Here is a 21,984-nt window from a genome sequence, read left to right on the forward strand (position 1 = left end):
CAATTTTTTTTTTTTATTTATTTTTTATTTTTAGACTAGTCAAGTGCAGTAGTGAGGAGGGGGGTTAAGTAGTAGAACAAGGTTTTTTGCTATTTTTTAGTAGAGACGGGGTCTTACTCTCCTTGTTGGTCTTGTTCCTTGTAGTCCTAAGGGATGGGTAAGGACCCAAAGCCATTGAGTTTGAGGGAGTTTGAGGTCACATGGGCCTCCGAGGGCAGAACCGAATTTGACCCAGGTCTGCCTGGCCCCAGGCCCCAAGTCCTGCCCCTGCCACAGGCCCAGAGGACCCCACTGTTCTGCACATAGCAGCGCCCAGTCCCCCACATGGCCACTGCAGGTGTATCAGGCCAGATCCTGAACTCACCGAGCCCCACATTCCCAGTGTGTTTGTGGGAGCTTCAAGTGAACATGCCACCCAGCCTGTTGCCGCCTGACCCGCCAGCTGTCCTCCTGTGCCTGGAAGACAGCACTCTGCCCCCAAACACACGCGCACACCTGTGCATATACACACCCCACACCCACACCCGCCCCTGCACCAGTCAGGCCCTTTGGGCAGGTGGCCCCGGGCCTGGTGCACAGACCGGGAGGTCTCGCTGTAGGAGCTGGAGCTGGTCCTGGCACCTCCACACTGGCCGTGCTGGTGACAGGCCCCACCCACGGGCTCGCCGTCCCTATCTAGCTCCTGGACATGAAGATCTTCGTGGACACGGACTCCGACATCCGCCTGGTGCGGCGGCTGCGCCGGGACATCAGCGAGCGGGGCCGGGACATCGAGGGCGTCATCAAACAGTACAACAAGTTTGTCAAGCCCGCCTTCGACCAGTACATCCAGCCCACCATGCGCCTGGCCGACATCGTGGTGCCCAGAGGTGAGCCCGCAGGCCGCTGGCGGGGAGCAGGCGGGTGGCCCAGCCCCCGTCACCTTCCTCCCTGTCCTCCCAGGGAGCGGCAACGCAGTGGCCATCGACCTGATCGTGCAGCACGTGCACAGCCAGCTGGAGGAGGTAGGCCCCCCGGGCGCGGGCTCCGTGTCCCCGCAGCCCGTCCCAGCCCCCGTCCCTGCTTCTCTGCTGCCACCACCCACAGCAGCCTGCTCAGCTAGCCCCTGTGCGTTCACGGTCCCCTGCAAGGTGCCGGCCCCTAGTGTCTTGTCCCTGCTTGGTTAGCCTGGTCACCCAGCTCAGCGCCCGCCTGTGTGCTGGGCAGGGCCTGGGTTCCCTGAGGAAACGGGGGCAGCATAGTGCTCAGGCCCAGCCAAGGGCCCACCCCCACAGTGCACCTGGCCTGAGCTTGGCCTTGCACAGAAGGGCACACTCCTGTCCCTGCCAGCCTCCGAGGGTGACGAGAGCGGCCAGGACTGTGGGGTCTCAGTGCTGAGTCCCATGTGGAACCAGAGCTCCTCTCTTTCCCAGTGGGTCACCCTAGGAGTGACAGTCCCACCGGAGCTCCCATGTGCCCTGCGGCTTTCTGCGGCTGGGCTTTGGATCCTGGGTGGGCTCTGGGCACACCCCTTAGCAGGCTATTAGAGGCCTGAGGCCTACAGAACAGATCCCAGGGGCCCTGGCTCTGACTGCCCCAGCCCAGAACTGCAGGTCCTGGCCCAGGGTTAGAGGCCATCAGAAGCTCACCACCTCCCCTGGCTGGCCATGTTCCCATGGGGCTGCAGCATAGCTACTCCTGGGTGGGACAGGCCTGGCCACCTGCCCCGGCCACTGACACGTCACCGTTCCCTTGTGTCTTCCTGTGTTGCTGCCACAGCGTGAACTCAGCGTCAGGTAAGACTCGTGCAGCTGTCAGCACAGATGGAGGCATTTCCAACATCCACATGGAGCTGCGGGTCTGGGCCGTGACCCAGGCAGGCAGGCAGCCCTTCCCCAGACACAGAAGGGGTGGTGTGGAGCAGTCCCAGCCCTGCCTTTGCCTCTCCTTGCTGGCAGACGAGGACACTGAGGCACAGAGAGTTTAAGTAGCATGACCAAGGTCACACAGACCTTGCTGGAGCCTCCCTAACATCGCTGTCTCTGGATTCGACTCCAGAGAGCACAGCTGTTCTGAGACAGCACTGCCGGGCTCCCACAGCAGTGACCACAGACACAACCCGGCAGACAGAGGGTGCCTGTTATAGCCACTCTGACCAATCTCATGGGGCCCAGCAACTCTGGGTGGTGAGGGCCTGGCCTCGTCCCTGCCCATCCTGGTCCTGCTCTATCTCACCTTCGTCCTCGAGCCCAGTGCGACTCAGGCCAGAGGAGCAGTGTTGGTGCTGTAGGCAGCGAGCTCTGGTTGGTCTGGGGCTGCCTCCTACGGCCCCAGCATGAGGGCAGGCAGGCAGGGAAGTGAGCCCCTGCCTCGTGTGGCCAGCCACCAGGGACCTGCCCTTTCCAGGCTTTCTGTGGAGTTGGGAGGCTTGCGGCTGAGCCACCTGGATGGAGAGCCCATACACCACCCAAGGGTGCACTGTGCGTTGGAAATGCCTCCATGGCCCGTCTGCCAGCTGCGCACCCTCCCCACCCCCACCCCCGCCTCCTGTCCCCGCATGAGGCTCTGCTTGGCCCCACCAAGACCCACAGGCCTTGTCACGGCAGTTTCCTCTTGAAGCCTTTGTTCTCAGAAAAAAAAAGTTTCCAGGGTTTCAACTTGAGAAAAACGCCTGAATACGGCCAGCTACAGTTTCCATTCTCTGGTCAGCCAAGGAAGTGGTGGCCAGAGGCCCTGCGCCGCTTTCAGCCAGGAAGTGCTGCTGGTGGCAGCAGGGAAGGGCTGCGGGCCTGGGCCGGTGGCTGGCGCTCCTGCCCCGGGAGCAGAGGCCCGGCCTCTTCCTCAGGCCTGGTGGCCGCGCTGTTGACTTCTGCCGGGACTGCCCCTGCTGCCCCGACTAAGTGGGCTTCTCTCTGTTCTCTTCCTCCTCTGTGTAAACCCCGTCTCCTGCCTTGTTACCCTCCCCGAACACGCTCTTCACCTGGTGAGCAGAGGAAGCTGCGTTGGGATATGTGAGCAGAGTGTGCTCTGGTTGTAGTGCTGCTGTGTGCGCTGCTCCTGCTGCGCGGCCCCAGCCCTGCACCTGCCCCTGCCCCAGCGGTGCACCGGCCGCGCCCCTGCCCCTATTCCTGCCGCACCCCCTGCGCCTGCCCGGGCCCCGCCCCCTGCTCCTATTCCTACTCCACCCCCTGCGCCTGCCTGGGCCCCGCCTCCTGCGCCTATTCCTGCCCCACCCCCTGCTCCTGCCCGGGCCCCGCCTCCTGTGCCTGCCCGGGGCCCGCCCCCTGCTCCTATTCTCGCCCCCCCTCCTATTCCCGCCCCCTGCGCCTGCCCTTCCTCGTGGCCCTACCCCTCTTCCCTCTCCAGGTCTGGGGTAGCAGGGCGGGGCAGTCAGGTGACACTGAGCCGCCTTTGCCGTCCTCCTGAGAGGGGCCACGTACCACGTGGAGGGTGGGCCGGGCAGGGATTGAGCCAAAGCTTAATCCCCCCACAGAGGGGCTGGGGATGAGGGCCCATTCCGGGGGCTGAGCTGGGTCTGCATGCCTGAGCCCACCCTGTGCCTGGCCCTTTTCTGCTTCTTCTGAGCCCGGGAGGGTCCTGGACTGGAGGGGGACGCCTCACAGCCCGGCCCCTGGCTTCCTGCCCGACAGTCAGCGCCCCGCCTTCCACTGCGCTTTCGCTTTGCCTGGTAGTTGAGGTGGGGGGACATCTGCCCCCAGGGCAGCCGCAGGGGGGCAGCCAGGTTCCACCCTGCACATCAGCCGTGCCCCCGCAGGTGTGCCCTCACAGCGACGCGGCTGTCCTGTGGGGGAGGGCTGTGGGAGAAGACAGCCCTTCTTGAGTGTCCCCAATTGACTTGTGTCCCCAGGGCCGCACTGGCCTCAGCCCACCAGTGCCACCCCCTGCCGCGGACGCTGAGCGTTCTCAAGAGCACGCCGCAGGTACGGGGCATGCACACCATCATCAGGTGAGTGCCCACCTGCAGGGCGGGGTGGCCCGGGGGCCCCCCCCCCTGCTAAACCGCTGGCCCCACAGGGACAAGGAGACAAGCCGCGACGAATTCATCTTCTACTCCAAGAGGCTGATGCGACTGCTCATAGAGCACGCACTCTCCTTCCTGCCCTTCCAGGTGCGCAGCCAGTGGGGTGGGAGCGCCGGAGCCGGGCTGGGGAGGGGTCTCTGCGCTCACGGTGCCCCACGGTCTGTGCAGGACTGCGTGGTGCAGACCCCGCAGGGGCAGGACTATGCCGGCAGGTGCTACTCCGGGAAGCAGGTACGCGCCCGTGCGCCGGGGGCGGGGCCGGCGGCTGGGGGGCGGGGCTCACTCGGCCCCTCCGCTCCCAGATCACCGGCGTGTCCATCCTGCGGGCCGGTGAGACCATGGAGCCTGCGCTGCGTGCCGTGTGCAAAGACGTGCGCATCGGCACCATCCTCATCCAGACCAACCAGCTCACGGGGGAGCCGGAGGTGCCGGGACGGGGCCGGCCTGGGGGCTGCGGGGACGGGCAGCGGGGAGCGGAGTCAGAGGCAGCCTACGGGAGGGGCCTGGGGGCGCCCGACACGTGGCCCTGACCCCCGTTGCCTGCAGCTCCACTACCTCCGGCTGCCCAAGGACATCAGCGACGACCACGTGATCCTCATGGACTGCACGGTGTCCACGGGCGCCGCGGCCATGATGGCTGTGCGCGTGCTCCTGGTGAGTGGGCCGCGGCGGGCTGCAGACGGTCCCGCCCGGACTGGCATTCACCCGCCCCTTGTGCTCGGCAGGACCACGACGTACCCGAGGACAAGATCTTCCTGCTGTCGCTGCTCATGGCAGAGATGGGCGTGCATTCAGTGGCCTACGCATTCCCACGTGTGAAAATCATCACCACGGCCGTGGACAAGCGAGTCAATGACCTTTTCCGAATCATCCCGGGCATTGGTGAGGCTGCCTGGGCCTCTTCGGCAGGGCGTGGGGGGTAGGGGGTGGCCCCAGGAGGCCCTGCCACGCTGGCTTCTTTCTCCAGGGAACTTTGGTGACCGCTACTTTGGGACGGACGCGGTCCCTGATGGCAGCGATGAGGAGGAAGGAGCCTCCACAGGTTAACTGCCCACCGAGTCCCCACCTGACTTCCGCTTACCCAGGATTGCAGCGTACAACACATAACTTATTTTAATTTTTAAAATGTCATCAATATAGCTTACTCTATGCATTTTATAAAATAAAGCTTTAGAAAAACAGAGGTGTGGCTGGTTAGTTATGGTGCAGGAGTGGTATCCCTGGCAGACGTGGCCTGTGGAAGCTCCCCCGGCTGCAGGAGCTGGGAGCCACGAGGCCCGGCCCCTCCCCAGCAGGACCAGGCATTCCCGTCCTGCACTTGGGCCAGACCAAGCGATGGAGGCATGGGGCCTGCAGCTCCCAGCTCTGTCAGTTGGGTCCCCAAGAACCACACAGCTTAGTGCCCACCTGGCCTGGACCTGGGGAGGGGACAGGGCCACCTGGGGCCCACAAGAGGCAGCCCCACCCTGTGACTGCTCCCTGCCGCCCACACATTTGTACCTCAAGGGACCCAGCGGAAACTGGCGTGTGGGCGGCTGTGGGAGGGAGGCCCCAGCTGCAAGGAGCTGGCCGGGGCCTCAGTGGACCAGCCGCGCAGGTCAGGACTAGACGCCACGTCCAGCCCTGCCAACACTGCTCCTGGACTCAAGGATGATAGGCTTCCCTGGCCACCTCCAAACGTGCTGCCCGTGGAGAGTCTGCCTGGATGAGGCGTCCATGATGCATCCGTGCTCACGTGATACCCAGTGCTCCCGTGGGCCGTGGGCCCAGCTGCGGGGGATGGGCTGGGACCCTGAGGCAGGACCCTGAGGCAGGCTCCCTCCTCTGTCCCTCCAGACCTGCTCTAGCCTCTTTCCTGCTTCCCTGGTCTCCCCTCCCCCGCAAGGCCTTGTCATGGAAAAGCTTGAGAGGAGGTGGGGACAGGAAGTCACCGGGTGGGGGCCAGGCCAAGGCAGGCAGATAAAGACAGGAGGCTTGTCCAGGGGGCAGCCAGCCACCACCGGGGACAGAGGACCAAGGTAGGGCTCAGAGGTCAGCAGGAGGGTCTTCCCTCCCTACCCTGGTGAGTAGACCCCTCTCCCATCCCTCCTGGCCCTAACCCTCCCTCATTCACGCTTGGGCGACACTGGCCCTGCCCTGTGCGCCCCGAGGAGGCGCCTCTCCCCTTCATCCAGGTCTTCCCAGAAGAGGGATGGTGGAAATGGTTAACCAGGAGCTGGCAGGGGCCAGGTCAGTCCTGGGAGGGCCCCAGCCAGGGGCTGATCGGCTCCTGGAGAGGCACACGTGTGCCAGCACCCCCCACACACAGCATGCACAGCGACACAGAGCGCTCACCCACAGACACACACCCGTGCACCATGCGGCTCAGGGCTGGAAGGAGGGTCCAGCTGCCCCCAGCCCCGAGGGAAAGGCAGCTTCCTCCCTCTTAGGGTCAGTGGAGGCCTGCGCTGGAGCCTGCCTCAGACCCCCGCCCACGTGGAGGCTGTGGTGCTGCTGGCAGGCCTTAGGCTGGGGTCTGCGTACTGGGGGGCAGCTCAGGGCCTGGCAAGGCTAGGTGACAATTTAGGGGCGTTCTTGGGCCCACTTCCTGCCAGAGCCCTGTGGGGTGTCAGAGGTGGGCCACCTTTCAAATAGCCCTGGGGGAGGGTTTTCAGGGTGCCAGTGGGGGTCGGGGGCAACTCCTCCAGCCCCTGTGAACTTTCTGGTCCTAGGAAAGAGGGCCAGGATCCAGCGTCCAAGGCCTCCATGAGAACAAACCCCAACACAGCTGCTGCAGACACTGGGGGCGTCCAGTGTGGGCAGGGCCTGGGGTTCGGCTTGGGCCGTGCTCTCCAGGGAGGGCGGGGGCCATCCCCAGGAAACCCTTGAAGGGCTGATGTGGGGCTGGAGCCAGACAGCCCTGTGCTGCCCTCCAGCCACCTGGGCTCCTCTGGACCCAGCAGAGGCTGAGGGGTGCTGGGCAGGCACCTGGCAAGAGAAGCTGAGGGGAGCAGTGACATGGGGCCTCGGCCCAGAGGTACTCTTCAGAGCCCAGGAGGGAGCGGGGCAGGCTGGACACAAACCCGGGACACTCGGTGTGAGCGTCCTCGAGGAGAAGCCTGCCTGCCCAGGCTCTGCCAGCGGCCCAGGGCAGTGCCTCCAGGACTGTCCAACCTGAGAATGGTGAGTCTTCAGGGTCAATCTCAGGTTCGTCAGCCCGTGAGGTGCTGCCCCTTCCCCACGGAGTCTGACATGGGGGGTGATGGGTACCCTGGCTTGGTGGGAAGGGAAGCCCAGGGTGCCCAGTGCCAGGGGACGGGGTCTTTCCGCAGCACGAGGCACATGTGGGTGTCACATTGACACATGCTATCAGCAGTAGGGTCTGAAAATCTGGGATGGACAAGGGTTCAGGTGCCCTACCTGGTGCCTGAGATGGGCCCCCTGGAGTCAGGAAGAGGGCAGCAAATGCGCCTGCATCCCTGGGCCCCCACCTGCTGCAGGCCCACGTGCTGACGGACCAATCCTGGAAAGGGGCCTTCAGGAGGAAACGCCTGCAGGGCTGGACAGGTGCCCGCCCTGTGTGGAGGCAAGAGGCAGCCAGAGAGGACCCCCGAGGTGGTGGCATTCTCAGGCTCTGCAGGTCGAGTGGAGGGTCGGGGAGCCACCGAGGGTCCTAAGCAAGGCGGCGGGGAAGCAGGTGTGGGGAGCGGAAGGGAGCCGGTGGACCGGTGGACCTCGCCGGGCCTAGGAGGAGGAGGGCGGCTCGCATGTAGGGTCTGACCGAGGATGCTGGCCCTGGAGGGACGGGGTTGGGGGCAAGGTCGACTTCAGCGGTGACATCCACGGGGCGGCCGGGGAGCGGGCGGACCTAGCTCTGGGCGCGGGTCCACGCACGTGCCGCCAACCGGCTTCCAGCTGGAGGCCACGGCCCGCCCCGGCGCCTACCCTCCTTGCTCCCCGCCGGGCGCCCCGGTTCCAGCGCGGGTGGAGCCGAGCCGAGAGCGTGCCCGGCGGGGGCCGCGGCTGCGCTCGGGCGGGCGGACAGCGCGCTGGGCGCAGGCGCTCGGGTCCCGGACGCGGGGCGGGCGCTGCGAGACTCCGGAGCTCGGGGAGCCCGCGGCGGAGCTGGGCGCCGCGGGCCTTGTTTGGGGTGGCGCCGGGGGCCTCTGGAACAGAAGCGAGCCGGGCTGCGGACCTGGAGGGGCGCGCGGGCGGGCGAGGACGGCGGCCTCCCCGCAGCGACGGTTCCTTCCGGCCGGAGCGGGCGGCGGGGCGGGGCCGCCGGGAGACCCTCGGCGCTGGAGCCGCGCTGCACGGCCCGGGTCGCCTGCTGCAGCGCGGGCAGGTGACAGGGGACGGCTGGCGGCGCCCCCCGCGCGCGTCTCCGGCAGACCTGGAGGCCCAGCCCCGGCGCGGGAAGGCGATTAGGGTTAGGGCCGCGCAGCCCTGGGCCAGGAGGGGCGGGGGCAGCGGTCCCAGGGGTCCCGCCGCCCCCAGAACGTCCATCATTCAGTCCTGGTGTCATTTCGTGTTTCTCTGAAAGAATCCCATATATGAAACACTTAAAATTATAACAAACGTGGACTCTACCTAATTAAATGTAGGAGACCAAACGAGAAAGACCGCGCGACAGCGCTAAGGCAGGCAGGGAGGCCCCTTCGCAGGGCAGTGGGCCCCGGTCACGGAGTCTTCCAGCCCCACCCCCGCCGTCCCGCCCCGGGCGGCTTCCTTTCCCCAAAACCTGTGTGGTCAGCGGACCAGGGCCAGTCAGCAGCAATTCGCGGGCACGTTCTGTGCAGCAGGTACAGTAGGGCCAGACCTGGAGCCACGTGCAGTTTTAAGACAGGGTCTGGCTCTGTGGCCCAGGCCGGAGAGCAGTGGCGTCATCACAGCTCACTGTACCCGACTTCTGGTCTCAAGTGGTCCTCCTGCCTCAGCCTCCCGACCTGCTGGGACTACAGGGCTGCGCCACCACACCCAGATTTTAAAAAACTATATTGAATGACAAACTCACACTGCGGGTGATTAGTACAGTGTGTACGATTTATGTAAAATTTTACAAACCAACGGTGCACATTATTTGTGGGGCCTGACCCTGGTAGACAAGGTTTGAAACCAGGGACAGAAACGGGCGGAAATGGGGACGGGGTGCAGACTGGCCTCCAGTGCTGTCATTTTTAAAAAATGGAAAATCTGAATCAAATTATTAATATTTTGTATTTCTGAGGTCTGAATAGATTTCAAGGTGTTTGTTACATTATTCTCAGTATTTTTATGCTTTTTCCCCCAAAATATTTTTAAAATTAGCTTTAAATTGCTTTTCAGTTCTGAGAACTTTCTGCCTCGCCCTCAGGGCACAGGAAGGTGCTGACTCCTGCTGCAGCCCGCGCAGGCCAGCGAGGGGGAGTCCCTGTGGCTGCAGTCTGCATTAGGGACAAGTCACAGGGCGTGGAGGTGGCAGCTGCAGCTGACCAGGCGCCCAGACCCGTGAGCCTCCGGGGCTTTCAGGAGGGTCCTACTGCCCTGACCCAGGGTCCTTGGGCAAGAGCCTCAGGTCGGTCCCGGCTGCACCCAGGCGGGCCCCTCCCTGGCCCCAGTGTGTGCGGAACAGCACCCTCAGGGACACAGCCCCCAGCCAGAGGTGCCTCCCGCAGGAGCCCAGGACCAACGCTTATCCCAGCGGTGGGGAAACCGCCAGGAGAGCCCAGGGTAGCTACAGCCTGCACCGCGTCCAGGTGAGCCTGGCTGGGCCCGGGCTCACCTGCTCCTCCCCCTGCCCAGGTGCTGAGGCGAAGGGAATCTCGGAACATGCCCAGTGGCTGTGGCTCCTGGAGGGCCGGGTGGGAGGATGGGCTCTACCCTGAGATGTCAGGGCACAGGGTCAGGTCGCCCTGGCTTGGAGACATCCAGGCAGTTGGTGCAAAGAAATTGCTGCAGCCACATGTCCAGGTACCCTGGGTGGGGCAGGAAGCAGGACAACCCTGGGAACTCGGTCCCTTATGGCCAGGACACCAGGTAGACACGGAGACGGAGCTGCCTGAAGGTCAGCAAAGAACACAGGCTCAGCTGCGGCGGTCACTGCCCCAGAGGACAGGAGGGGCTGACCCGCCCGTACCAGAGCACAGCTACCCAGACGCTGCCTCATCCTACCTTCCGGGGCCAGCTCAGGACGGAGGCCCGTGGTGTGGCTGAAGGCTCAGGCCCAGAACTGGCTCCCGATGGTGCTCACCAGCGGCAGTCTGCTCCTCCTGGGGCTGACGCCGGCAGAGACTGTCACCAGTGGGCACCAGAGGGTGGCAGGGAGGGTTCTCGGAGGCCCAGGCAGGTAGGAGCTGGCAGTGGTCAGCAAGGCGGACAGCTGGCTGGACGAAGGGCTGGTGGCCACTGGCTTGGAATGGCCACCAAGGCCACAGGGCGACCACTAGGCACGAGTAAGGTGTGACCTACTCTGGGCAGCCAGCCACGGCTGCAAGAAAGCCGCTGGGGCTTCAACTGTCGGGAGCTGGACATGCCCCACGAGGGTTCCAGAACCCGCGGTCCCAGCTGCTCTTGGTTTATAAACCTCGGCCAACAGGTCCCTTCCTGTCACTGCAGTCTTGGCATTCAGAAAACAGAACCCTGGGGGGAGGGGTGAAAAAAAAAAGAAAATGGAACCAAGGGGAGGGGATGGGCCCACTGTTGGACCAGGCAGGAGGGAAGGGAAGTCCCAGCCCCCACGGGGCCCAGCAGGGGTCCCAAGGTCAGCTGCCCCCTCAGTCCGAGACTCACCAAGATCAGGATTCTGCAGGAAATCAGTGAATAAGACATGCACGTGGTCTGCAGTGAAAACATTTATTTTTACAACAGTTATCTTTATTTTAGGTCAACATTCAGACACACAAGACGGCGATCACCATGCGATACCAGCCTGGCCCTTAGATGTGCGTGTGGGAGCCAGGACTGGCCAGAGGTTCTGGCACGGCCTGCACCCAGCACGGTCCGATTCCAGTCAGAGGACAAAGCCAGTGCATGGACGACTGGCTTCCACGCACCTGCATCTCATTTTAAAAACAAGGTATGTATGTTTCAGTGTAAACTTCCTCCCCTCCTTTGGCTTGAAACATTAACCCCATTTTCCAGGAAAACAAAATCTACCCAAAGGTGCTGCCTGTAAGATCCGCAGCCCCTTCCCTGGAGGACGGTGCTGAGGCCCCTGAGCCCTGCTGCTCGGACCTCAGGCTGGGTCTGGGCGGAACCTTCCCGGCTTCCCCACCCGTATCTGCTGCTGGGAAAACTGGCTTTAATGCTTCAAGGGAGGGGAGGGTTCCCAGTCACCACTCAGATCCACACGGGACACACGCCTGTGGACCAGGTGAGGACGGCAGCCCCCAGGGATGGGCATGTGGCCGTGACAGTCACCCTCACGCCGGCCCTGCGCACCACGGCTGAGCGTGCCCTTCTGTGCGCCCGCCACCCGGAGACCCTGTCCTGTCCGACTTGCCAAGAAACCAGAGGCCATTTTGGAGCCAACGTTTATTGTACTCGTTGCTTCACTGCCAGACAGCAGCATGACACGCCTGCTGCGTGATATATACATATACACATATGTACACACACGGACACACACCACAGCCCACACTCACAGTATGTGACAACGCGAACCGTGCTTGTAAGGACAGTAATAATGTAGCTTTTGCCAATTCCACAGGAGGATGACTCAACCAAAATAACAGGTCGGTCCTGTGCCGCTCGGTGCACAGCTCAGAACATGGAGAGGAACGAGATCAGTCACTTTCATACCCCTCGAGAGCCACCCGCGGCAGGGCCCGCTGAGAGCCAGCAGCGGACGGACAGGACCCACCCCGCCCTCTGCCTGCATGCTGGCGCCCACCCCGTCTGGGGCAGGGACGGTGGGTCCCTCCCAGACCCCCAGCTGCACGGGGAGGTGTTCCAGCGCGAGGCTCACCCGGAACTGACTGCCACGGGCTCCACAGGACAATGGGCACCGCTACTGGTGACACCCGGGTTAGAAGGTCTGAGGACAGTCCTGACTGCTCTGTGCTATGGACCCTTTCCTGGACCGGACCCTCGTGGCCAAGTCCAGCAGCTGACAACAAGGAGACGAAGCTTCCCGCCAACCGCGCACACGCGGGTTTCTATCTCTACAAGGTCCCCATTGGGCGTTGGCTGCATCGACCGAACGTCAGAGAACTAGGAAAGTTCACGCACATTAAGCAGTAATATCTAAAGCAGTTTAGAAATAAAGCCAAAAGGAAGACAAGAAAAGCCCACGTCACTGAGTGGAAACAGAAATCTACACATCAGCAGCAACCGCGGAGGGACCCCTTTGTGAAACCGGAGGGTCTTCGACACACACCGACCCGGCACCCCACCCCCCCAGCAACACACAGCTGTGCCGCCCGCAGCCTGGGAGGGGGCTGGGTGCTCCTGTCACCAGCAGCAGCAGGCAGGGGTGCTGGGGCTGCAGGGGGTCCTGGTCCGGCAGGGAGAATAGGAAGGGGCTCGGGCTGCCTCAGGACACACCAGCTCTGCTTATTAAAAGGGAAACAAGCCGTCCACTCGAGAGAGAGGGAAACAAAACCGGGAAGATCTTTTTCCTTGAATCAAAACAAAGCCTTAGAACCGACAGAGTGAAACACGGAAAAGGGGCTTTGCCTCAGGGTCATTAGTGGGAAGAGCGCCCGCCCTGGCTGTCCGGGCTCCGCTGTGGTAACTAACGGTCATCACCATGAGAGTTGTTGTCATGGCCATCCTCGATTTATGTTTAGTTTTTACAAATTATGCAGGGGCCTGGGGTCCACAAACCTCCAGACCTGCTGCTCTTGTCTGCCACGCCCCGCCGTCCGGGGGAGCTGTGCAATTCTGAGGAACAGTCAGTGGGGTTCTGGAACTGGGCTCGAACAATCCTCCCGCCTTGGCCTCCCAGAGTGCCAGGAATACAGGCGTGAGCCACCGCGCCCGCTGGTTCTGGAACTGGGAAGCCACCTGGCAGGGGGCCACCTGGGCAGTGTGACGGGGCCTAGGCGTACCCTAGTCACAGAGCTGAGTGCAGAACCCCGGAGGCCAGGTGGAGCCTGGCTCGTTGCCATTCCAGGAGAAACAACTCACTTCCTAAGCTGTCTCTAGAAAAGTCACCGAGGCTGCAGCAGCACCTCAGACTGAATCCTTGTACTGGGGTCAGCAGAGGTTCCCCGTTATCTCGCCTCCTCCCCGGCTCCGGGATGGGTCAAACAATAGATCTCTTATCCTGGGGGTCTGATTTTAACGAATTATTTCTAACTTAATAACACAGTGTAGTGCGTATCTTCTCTCTCACCGAAAGTCTTCATGATCATTTTAATGAGCAAAAAGCAAAGCAAAGTGGGACAAGCTGCCGCAGGGCCTGGTGCCGGCAGCCAGCCCAGGGCCATGATGGATCTACCGGGGGCCAGCTGGGCCCCCACCAGCAGCACCTTTTGACACGTCCCCCTCTCACAGCCGCGGGTGGGCCAGAGTCGGCAGGTGGGCGGGGAGGAGGGGGCTTCAGGACCACCTTCCGGTCTGGCCCAGCCAGAGAGCACACCTCCTCCTGGCTGTCGTCTCTGCTGCATGTTCGGAAAACAGTAGCCCCCGGACTCTGCTCTGGGGCCAGGGCAGGGGTGGCCTGCACGGCCAGCGGCCAGGGCTGTGGCAGATCCAAGCCCTGGGCCAGCACGGGCACGTCACCCACACGTCCTCAGCCCCCACACGGTCTGGGAGAAAGACCAATTCTCAGCAGTTCCCAAAGGGATCCCCCGGCCTGGCCGCTCACCTCCCTGGGACCCAACCCTCCCGCGGCCCAGGGACCTTTGGTCCAGCCCTTCCTTCAGGGACCCAGCGTCTCCAGTCCCGCCTGATCGTCGGGGACGGGCGAAGGCATGTGGAGTCGGGGGAGCTCTGGCCAACACACAGGGGCTCTGGGGGGCTGCCTGTCACCAGGGCAGGGTACAGGCAGCCGTGCGCCACCCACACCAGAACTCACAGTCCTCTGACTGTCACTGGTTGGGCTGGTCCTACCATTCGTGGTTCTAAAGGCCCAGAAAGGATTTATTACAAAAGGACAGGTGGCTTGAAGGAATGTGGAGGGTGACCCAGGGTGGGGGAGAGGGGAGACGTGGCCCCGACAATCCAGCTCGCTGCCTGGGAAGGGGCAGGAATGCAAACGACCTCCCACATACTGGCGAAGGACACTGCTCAGAAGACGGGAACCTCACAGTCCTCTGACGAGGAGACCCAGGCCAGGAACACCGCGCAGAGAACGTGGCTTCAGTCTCAGAAGGGGCCCTGCCTATGCCGTCCACAGCAAACATACCCACGGGAAAAATCCCACTGTGCAGCCCTGTCAACAAGGCGAAGAGATCCTGCGTAAACCGTGCCCAACACACACACGTGGAACGACGAGGATGCTGGTGGTACCCGGGAGGACGTGGCCCAGCCCCTTCCCCGGCAGGTGACATCAGAACTTTGCTGCGGCCTTGGGGCTGGGCGCACAGAGCGCAGACCAGACCCCGAGGCCAACACGGAGACGCAGCTCCGCCAGGCAGCACCTGCCTCCGGCCCCCGAGAACACAGGGCAGGAAGGGGCAGCTCCTTCCTCTCCTCGCCCACCTGGCCGGGCAGCACCTGGCGGCTGCGATCAACTCTCACTGGACCGACCTGACCAAAAGCCCCGAGGCAGCTCCACCGTCCAGCTGACACGGCCGTGCCGCGCACGTCCACAACACAGACATGGAACATAACCCCACACATGCTATTAAAAAAGGAAAAACAGAAGAAGACCGTAGCTACACTGCTTTAAATACTGCATGCTACGCACTTCGTGGGTCAAGGGTCGATGCTGGGCGGGCGTGGAGGTGGCAGGAGGGGCCCAGCGCAGCCGCGGCAGGCAGGCAGCAGCCTCCCCATGTCTGTGACTACAGTTCATGATTCTAAGGTTGGGGTGGCCAGGCGCTGATCGCCGGTGACCACAGCTTCTCCTGGACTTAGTTGAACCCGTCAGTGTGGTAGCTGGGGTGGGAGTCGGCCGTGAGCTGGGTGGTCTCAGTGGCGGATGCTGGCTGTATGACGATCGGCGTGTCTGTGGCCTCTGAAAAGCAAGCACACACGGGGCACTGCAGGAGGGCAGCTGCCTGGCCTCGCCCGTCAACACCGTCCTGTGTGGCAGACACAGGGCACTGCAGGAGCGCAGCCGCCTGGCCACGCCCATCAACGCCATCCTGCACACGACGTTCGGTCACCTGGACAAACGCTCCACGGGGAGAGGCTACTCGCTGACCTCCACCCAATACGGCTTTCCTCAGGCACCTCCAGTCACCGCCAGCCCTTGGCCCTCAGCCCCTGCCCACCTGCTTGCCACCCGCCCCGCCTCTCGGCCCCTGGGATCTATGGCTACCGCAGGTCACGGGTGGGGACAGCCCTCTGCGCCTGCTTTACCTCCAGGGTCCATGTTCACACCTCAACAGTCCCAGCTGCCACCACAAACACTCGCGGCACAGTGTCAGTGCCCTCCTGTTTGACAAGACAGGTTGACAGCATTCAGGGCCCGCGCCGGCTCTGCCCACGCACGCACACGGTCCCGGGACAGGCACTCACCCCTCTCGTCGGACTGCAGCTGCGCCTCCAGGTCCTCGGGGGACACGTAGAACTCCGTCTCCTCGCCCTCGGGCGCTTTGGGCTTGCACTTCCCGCAGCAGCAGTTGAAGCAGCAGCACAGGCAGCAGCAGCAGTAGCAGCACGTGAGGAGGCCGCAGAAGACGAACAGGGCCTGGGGAGACAAGGGGCTGGCGTTGCACGGCCTCCGAGACCCCCGGCAGGCCGTGGCACGCTTCACGCCAAGAGCATCGTTTCCCAGATGAAGTATAAAGAGAGAACTAAACACAAGAGACAGAAAGAGATCAGTTGCTTAAAGAAAAATGTTTAAAGACGGGAATGACGGCTGACAAGTAACAGCCAGAGCCGGGCTTCCTGCAGCTAAGGGCCACGGGATGACTCACACCCTAGGCCTCACATGAGATGCACCCTGGGAATAAAATAAGGAAACAAGAAATGCTAATAAGAAGCGAAGGCTTCTTCCCCACCTCATCCTTTTGAGAACCTGGAGCCATTCACAGAAGAACACAGTGTTGCTACGAGGGGCTCGCACAGATCTCGCTCTGCGTCCTGTGCACTTTGATCCTCACCGCGGGCCACGAGCCAGCCACGGAGAGGAGAAAGGAACCACTCCTCGGGAGTGCGAATGTGTGAATCAAACGCACTGATCCTTCGGGTCTGAAGTCCTAGCAGGCACGAGGTGCCCAGGGCCCCGCAGCTTGGTGGTTCGCCGCCTGCCCCTCACCTTGGCCCACCAACTGGACAACACGAAGTAGGTGTTCACGTTCTCCTCTCCAAACTGCTCCGCCACGTAGAGCCCCAGGGAGCCGTATTTGTCGTAGATGTTTCTTTTTGTGGCGTCCGTCAGGATGGCGTGGGCGTTGTTGATCTCCTTAAACTTGTCCGCGGCCTCTGGGTTATCGGGGTTCTTGTCAGGGTGGTATTTCAAGGCAAGTTTCCTGCAAACCAAAATCATTTCCTGGCCTTATCTCAGTTTCAAGTTTTACGCTTATCCATTGGAGGCCCCGTGGAAGAAATGTTTACCCCCTGCCACTCACTTTCCAGCGTATTAGAGTTCCAGAATGTCAGGGTCGTTTCAGGGCAACCCCCCCGCCCCGACCCTGACCCACCCACAGAGGTCCCGAGGTGCGTGAGGGGTCTGGGCCCCAGTAACTTCAACAGCGCGAAGGCAAGCCCCACCGCCGAGCCCTGGCGTCCCAGCTGGCTAACTGCACACTCAAAGAGGCGGTGAGCGTAGAGAGCATAGTGACAGCATTTTAATATTTAGTGAGTTTCACAGCACGAAGAACACAAAAGGAGGACTATTAGAATTGTCTGAATTAACGATGGTGTATGTCTCCCACAGGTTACTAAATGAAACCGTACCTGAGAGTTAAGTTCTTCCAGCTCAACTGGAAGAACACAACAGAGCAAAGAGACCGCCATCACCGTGTTAAAACAAGCAACTCCTCTAGCCGTTCCAAAGCTCTGCTTGCACCAAGGCGGTCTCTCAACAAGCTCAAACCCTGACCCCCTGTGGAACTGTGGGCAGTCTGTAAGAGCTACAGAGTGCTATTTTTTGTGGCCAAGAGAGCATTAATATGACAATTTTAGGCTATCAGGAGCACACCGCACACAAAGATGCAACAGAACCGTTACCAGCTAAATACCAAGTCTGCCAGGACAAAGTACGTGCGTAGTTCTTGGTAAAATGCTGACAAAACCACAGGAGGGCTTCTTTGTCCTTCTAAGGGGAACATGGTGGCCTATGCGTGGCCTCTTACCGATAGGACTTTTTGATGTCATCTGAGGTTGCATTCTTGTCCAGCCCAAGAACGTGGTAGAGTGAGTCCCCCGAGGTAGAGAGTGAGCGCTGTCTCTGGTCTGCCATGTTAGGCTAATCTACAAAAAAATTTTTTAAAAAAAACCGTCAACAAGTACAAATGAAAATATCAAGTGTGGAGCTGATGGACTTTATTCCGTAAGACTGTTCAAAGCAAAAAAATCAAAATACCATCTTGTGCGGTTTATACGGGCGTGTGGAGGAGCAGTCCTGTGCTACACCGGACAGGACAGGCCACAATATTCTACCCTAAGCAGACCCTGGAATATTAAAGGTATGTATTTTAATCCCTAGAGCAACCCTACATAAAAAACAAGAAGTATAGCTAAAAAGTTAAAAAAAAAAAAAAAAAGAGTTAAAAGATAAATGAAAATGAAACTCTTAAAAGTCAGGGGTTGTCAGAATGGATAAAAATGTAATACCCAGCCGGGCATGGTGGCTCATGCCTGTAATCCTAGCTCTCTGGGAGGCCAAGGTGGGAGGATAGCTGCAGCTCAGGGGTTCGACACCAGCCTGAGCACAGTGAGACCCCGTCTCTAGAGACAAGAAACAAAAACAAAAAAAGATAAAACCACACTCTCAAACCACCACGACCCAACTGACAGTCACAGAACCACCACCATCTACAGAACAGTCTTTCTAAGCACACACTGTGCACTGACTAAGACACACCACATGCTGGGCCCTAAAAGAGATTCCAATAAATTTAAATGCACTGAAATTGCACAGTGTGCCCTGACCTTAAGAGAATCAGAAACCCTAATTTAAAGGTTTATAGTAAGACATATAGGAAAACCTCAAATATTTGATATTAAACAACATACTTCTAAATAACGTGTAGCCCACAGAGGAAATCACAGGGAAACTATAATTTTTTTTTTTTAAGAGACAGGGTCTCCCTCTGTTGCCCAGGCTGGAGTGCAGTGGCCTGATCACACTTCTCTTGAACTCCTGGGCTCCAGTGATCCTCCTGCCTCAGCCTCCAGATTAGCTGGGACTACAGGTATATGCCACTGAGGCCGGACAGAAAATACATTAAATTGAGTAATAAAATACAACACATGTGCAGGTTAATTTTATGTGGCACCTTGACTGTGCCATTGGGTGCCCAGATTAAACATTATTTCTGCATTTGTCGGTGAGGACGTTTCTGGATGAGACGAGCCTTAGAACTCGTGGACGCGGTAAAGTAGAGAGTGCCTTCCCCAACACAGGTGGGCCTCACCCATGCCTGGATCCCTGGGGTGAGGGAATACAAGGAAGAGGTGGAGGAGGAGGAATCTGCCTGTTCTTTCCTCCTGCCAGGCTAAGCTGCAACAGTGGTCTTGTCCTGCCCTGGGACTGGGATTAACCCCACCTCCCTCTCAGACACATACCCCTTCCTCTCTCACACACAGACCAGGCTAAGCTGAGCACTGGTCTCCTGCGCCGGGACTGGGATCACACCCCACCTTTCCTCAGTCCCCAGCCTGCAGACCATCACGTGAGCCAACTCCTCGCAACAAATCTCCTTTGGAAGGTAGATAGATAGAGGCAGAAGGAACCGAGAAAGACATTAGTTCTGTGTTCCTGGAGAACACTGCACAACGCATTCATCAAGACCTAAGGTTCCACCTCACGATGCTACAAAATAGCAAAATAACCCAAAAGAAATGGAAGGAAGGGAATAATAAAGTACAGCAACGAATGAAACAGAAAACAAACAACAGAGAAATTTAACAAAGCCCAAAGCTGGTTCTTCTGAAACAACAAAAAAATTGACCAAGGAAAAGAGAACAGACATCAGCAACATGAGGAAAGAGGGTTCATCACCACAGATCCTAGAGGCATGAAAAAGATAAAAGAATGTCATGAACTTCATTCCAAGAAATTAGAAAAGTTAGAAGAAATGGACAAATGCCTTGAAAAATATAATTTACCAAAATTGACACAGAATGGACTATAATAATCACTAAGACAGGGTAAACATTATCAAAATATCACATGTACCCTATAAAGATATACAACTATTATGTACCCATAATAATTTTTTAAAAATCGACACAGAATGAAACAGAAAATCTAAATAGCCCTCTATTAATAAAACTAAATTTATAATAAAAAATCTCCACCCAGCCTGAGCAACACAGCAAGACCCCGTCTCTACAAAAAATACAAAAATTAGCCAGGTGTGGTGGCGCATGCCTGTAGTCCCACCTACTTGGGAAGCTGAGGCAGGAGGATCGCTTGAGCCCAGGAGTTTGAGGATGCAGTTAGCTGTGATGACGCCACTGCACTCTAGCCGGGGTGACAGAGTGAGATCCTGTCTCGGAAAAAAAAAAAAAAAAATCCCTGATAAACATGGATGCAAAAATCCTTAACAAAATATTAACATATTGAATCTAACGATATAGAAAAAGTTATATACATCATGATTAATTATTCCAGGACTGAAAGCTGGATTTAACATTTCGAAATAAATCAATGAGACTCACTATATAATAGTGTATTGTATTCAGGATTTTTGGTAAATGAGTAGATTACAGCAGCTATTCCCACACAGGGGAAAATGGGTAATTATGTGAGATGATTGCTACGTTAAGTTGTTCGCCTACGGTAACCATCTTATGATCCACGTACCCTATAACATCAGGTGCATACCTTAAGTATACACAATAAAATTTAAAAAAACAAACAAAAAACCAGAATTCTATTTCCAGCAAAAACATCCTATAGAAACAAACGTGAAATAAAGACATTTTCAGATAACCAGAAACTAGAAAAACGCATCGCAAAGATTTAAAATACAAGAAATGCCAAAGAAAGTTACCTAGGCTAAGGGTAAATAGTACCACATACAAATCCAGATTTTCAGAAGGGAACGAAGACCACTGGAAAGCGCAAATCTAGGTAAAAGACCTTTTTTCCTTTTTTTTTTTAATACACAAGATGGTTTAAAGCAAAAATCACCGACATTGGCTTGGGGGCACAATGCAAGTGAGGTAGCGCACAGGGCTACTCCAGCAAGGCGACAGACTGAGGACACCGAAGGTCTCTGGGTTTACGAGAACTGGTACCATATTAGCTCTAAGTGGAGAGATGGCCCAAATGGCCACTGACAGAACTGATTACCATTCACCAATAAAAAGAATGACACACACCAGCAACAACACAGACGGATCTCAAACATATTATGTCAATGAAAACAAACTAGATACAAAATTACTCCGTCTATACAAAGATTAACAGGAAAAATAATCTATCATGATATAAATTAGTAAAGTGACTATTTAAGAGTGGTGAAGGAAAATCTTCTACCTTGATAAAAATATCCTATAACTTAGCTGGGCACGGTGGCACGCACCTATAATCCCAGCTCCTTGGGAGACTGAGGCAGGAGGATAGCTTGAGCCCAGGAGTTCAAGACCAGCCTGGCAAACATACCGAGACAGTGAGATCCTGTCTCAAAAAAAAAAAGAGGGAGAGAGAAAAGAAAAGAAAGAAAGAAATATCCTGTAACTTAATTGGGGTGGTGATTTCATAAATGTATACATTATACAAAACTCACTGAAATTCACAGCTAAGATCTGTGCATTTCACTGTATGTCAATTTTGCCTGCAGTAAAAAGAAAAGAAACTATCTGTTATAATTAAGGTTATTTGTTCTTGAAGAACATTAGATACAAGAAAATAAAGTAAAACGTAAAATTCTCCAGTCTTTAGAACAGGCTACCTGTTTTTACAAATAAACTTTCATTGGGACATAGCAATTTGCTTCCGTACTGTCTGTAGCTGCTCTCAACAGACACAAAGCCTAAGATAAAGGCTGCTGGCCCTGTTAGAAAATAGTACATGAACAGCCCGTTCCAGAAGTAGCTACTACTGTGAACATTATTAAAATTGGCCTTCTATGCCATACACGGTGGCTCATGTCTGTAATCCCAGCACTTTGGGAGGCCAAGGCAGGAGGATCACTTGAGGCCAGGAGTTTAAGACCAGCCTGGGCAACACAGCAAGACCCTGTCTTACAAAATAAATACTTAAAAACTGGCATTCTACAGTTTGAGCCAGGAAATGGAATAAATGTTGTCCAAGCATAGAAATTATTAAATTTAGATTTCTATACCATTTCACACACATTTCAAAAGTTAACCTTCTAGTTAAAAACTAACCATTGTCAGGCAATATGAACTTCTAAAAGCTACAATTGGAACATAGTCTTATGACTAAAAGACAGACTTAAGCCCCGAATGACAGTCTCTGATTTCATTCTTAGGATATGTGATACTAGGAGAGAGAAATGAAGTTTTGTGGGTTTTAAAAAATTAATATCAGCCGGGCGCGGTGGCTCACGCCTGTAATCCTAGCACTCTGAGAGGCCAAGGCGGGCGGATTGTTTGAGCTCAGGAGTTCGAAACCAGCCTGAGCAAAAGCGAGACCCCGACTCTACTAAAAATACAAAAAGAAATTAATCGGACAACTAAAAATACATAGAAAAAATTAGCCGGGCATGGTGGCGCATGCCTGTAGTCCCAGCTACTCGGGAGGCTGAGGC

At 57.7% G+C, this 21,984-nt stretch overlaps 2 protein-coding genes across 5 annotated transcripts in view; one reads left to right on the forward strand and one right to left on the reverse strand.

Moving 5' to 3' along the window:
* The window catches only part of UCKL1 (uridine-cytidine kinase 1-like 1), a 13,747-nt gene extending 8,591 nt beyond the window's left edge, over nt 1-5,156 (forward strand). The window contains exons 6-15 of the mRNA XM_012654626.1: nt 680-869; nt 943-1,004; nt 1,759-1,775; nt 3,848-3,946; nt 4,015-4,108; nt 4,190-4,252; nt 4,324-4,446; nt 4,568-4,675; nt 4,747-4,903; nt 4,989-5,156. Coding sequence (XP_012510080.1) covers nt 680-869; nt 943-1,004; nt 1,759-1,775; nt 3,848-3,946; nt 4,015-4,108; nt 4,190-4,252; nt 4,324-4,446; nt 4,568-4,675; nt 4,747-4,903; nt 4,989-5,068 — 993 coding nt within the window. The 3' untranslated portion in view covers nt 5,069-5,156. The remainder of the gene's footprint in view (nt 1-679; nt 870-942; nt 1,005-1,758; nt 1,776-3,847; nt 3,947-4,014; nt 4,109-4,189; nt 4,253-4,323; nt 4,447-4,567; nt 4,676-4,746; nt 4,904-4,988) is intronic.
* A 9,640-nt stretch (nt 5,157-14,796) lies between these two features.
* Nucleotides 14,797-21,984, reverse strand: part of DNAJC5 (DnaJ (Hsp40) homolog, subfamily C, member 5) — a 20,576-nt gene continuing 13,388 nt past the window's right edge. The window contains exons 1-6 of one of the 4 annotated variants that reach the window (XR_001137899.1): nt 19,651-19,677; nt 17,392-17,509; nt 16,353-16,566; nt 15,611-15,782; nt 15,452-15,526; nt 14,797-15,104 (exon numbers count right to left, since the gene is read on the reverse strand). Coding sequence is in view for 3 of the 4 variants with exons in the window: in XM_012654627.1 (XP_012510081.1) it covers nt 15,001-15,104; nt 15,611-15,782; nt 16,353-16,566; nt 17,392-17,498 (597 nt within the window). In the remaining variant the exon portion in view is untranslated. The other 3 variants (XM_012654627.1, XM_012654629.1, XM_012654628.1) reach the window with 3 other exon arrangements.

Source organism: Propithecus coquereli, unplaced genomic scaffold (assembly GCF_000956105.1).
Source record: "Propithecus coquereli isolate 6110/MARCELLA unplaced genomic scaffold, Pcoq_1.0 Scaffold442, whole genome shotgun sequence".
In the NCBI taxonomy this organism is placed as follows: domain Eukaryota; kingdom Metazoa; phylum Chordata; class Mammalia; order Primates; family Indriidae; genus Propithecus; species Propithecus coquereli.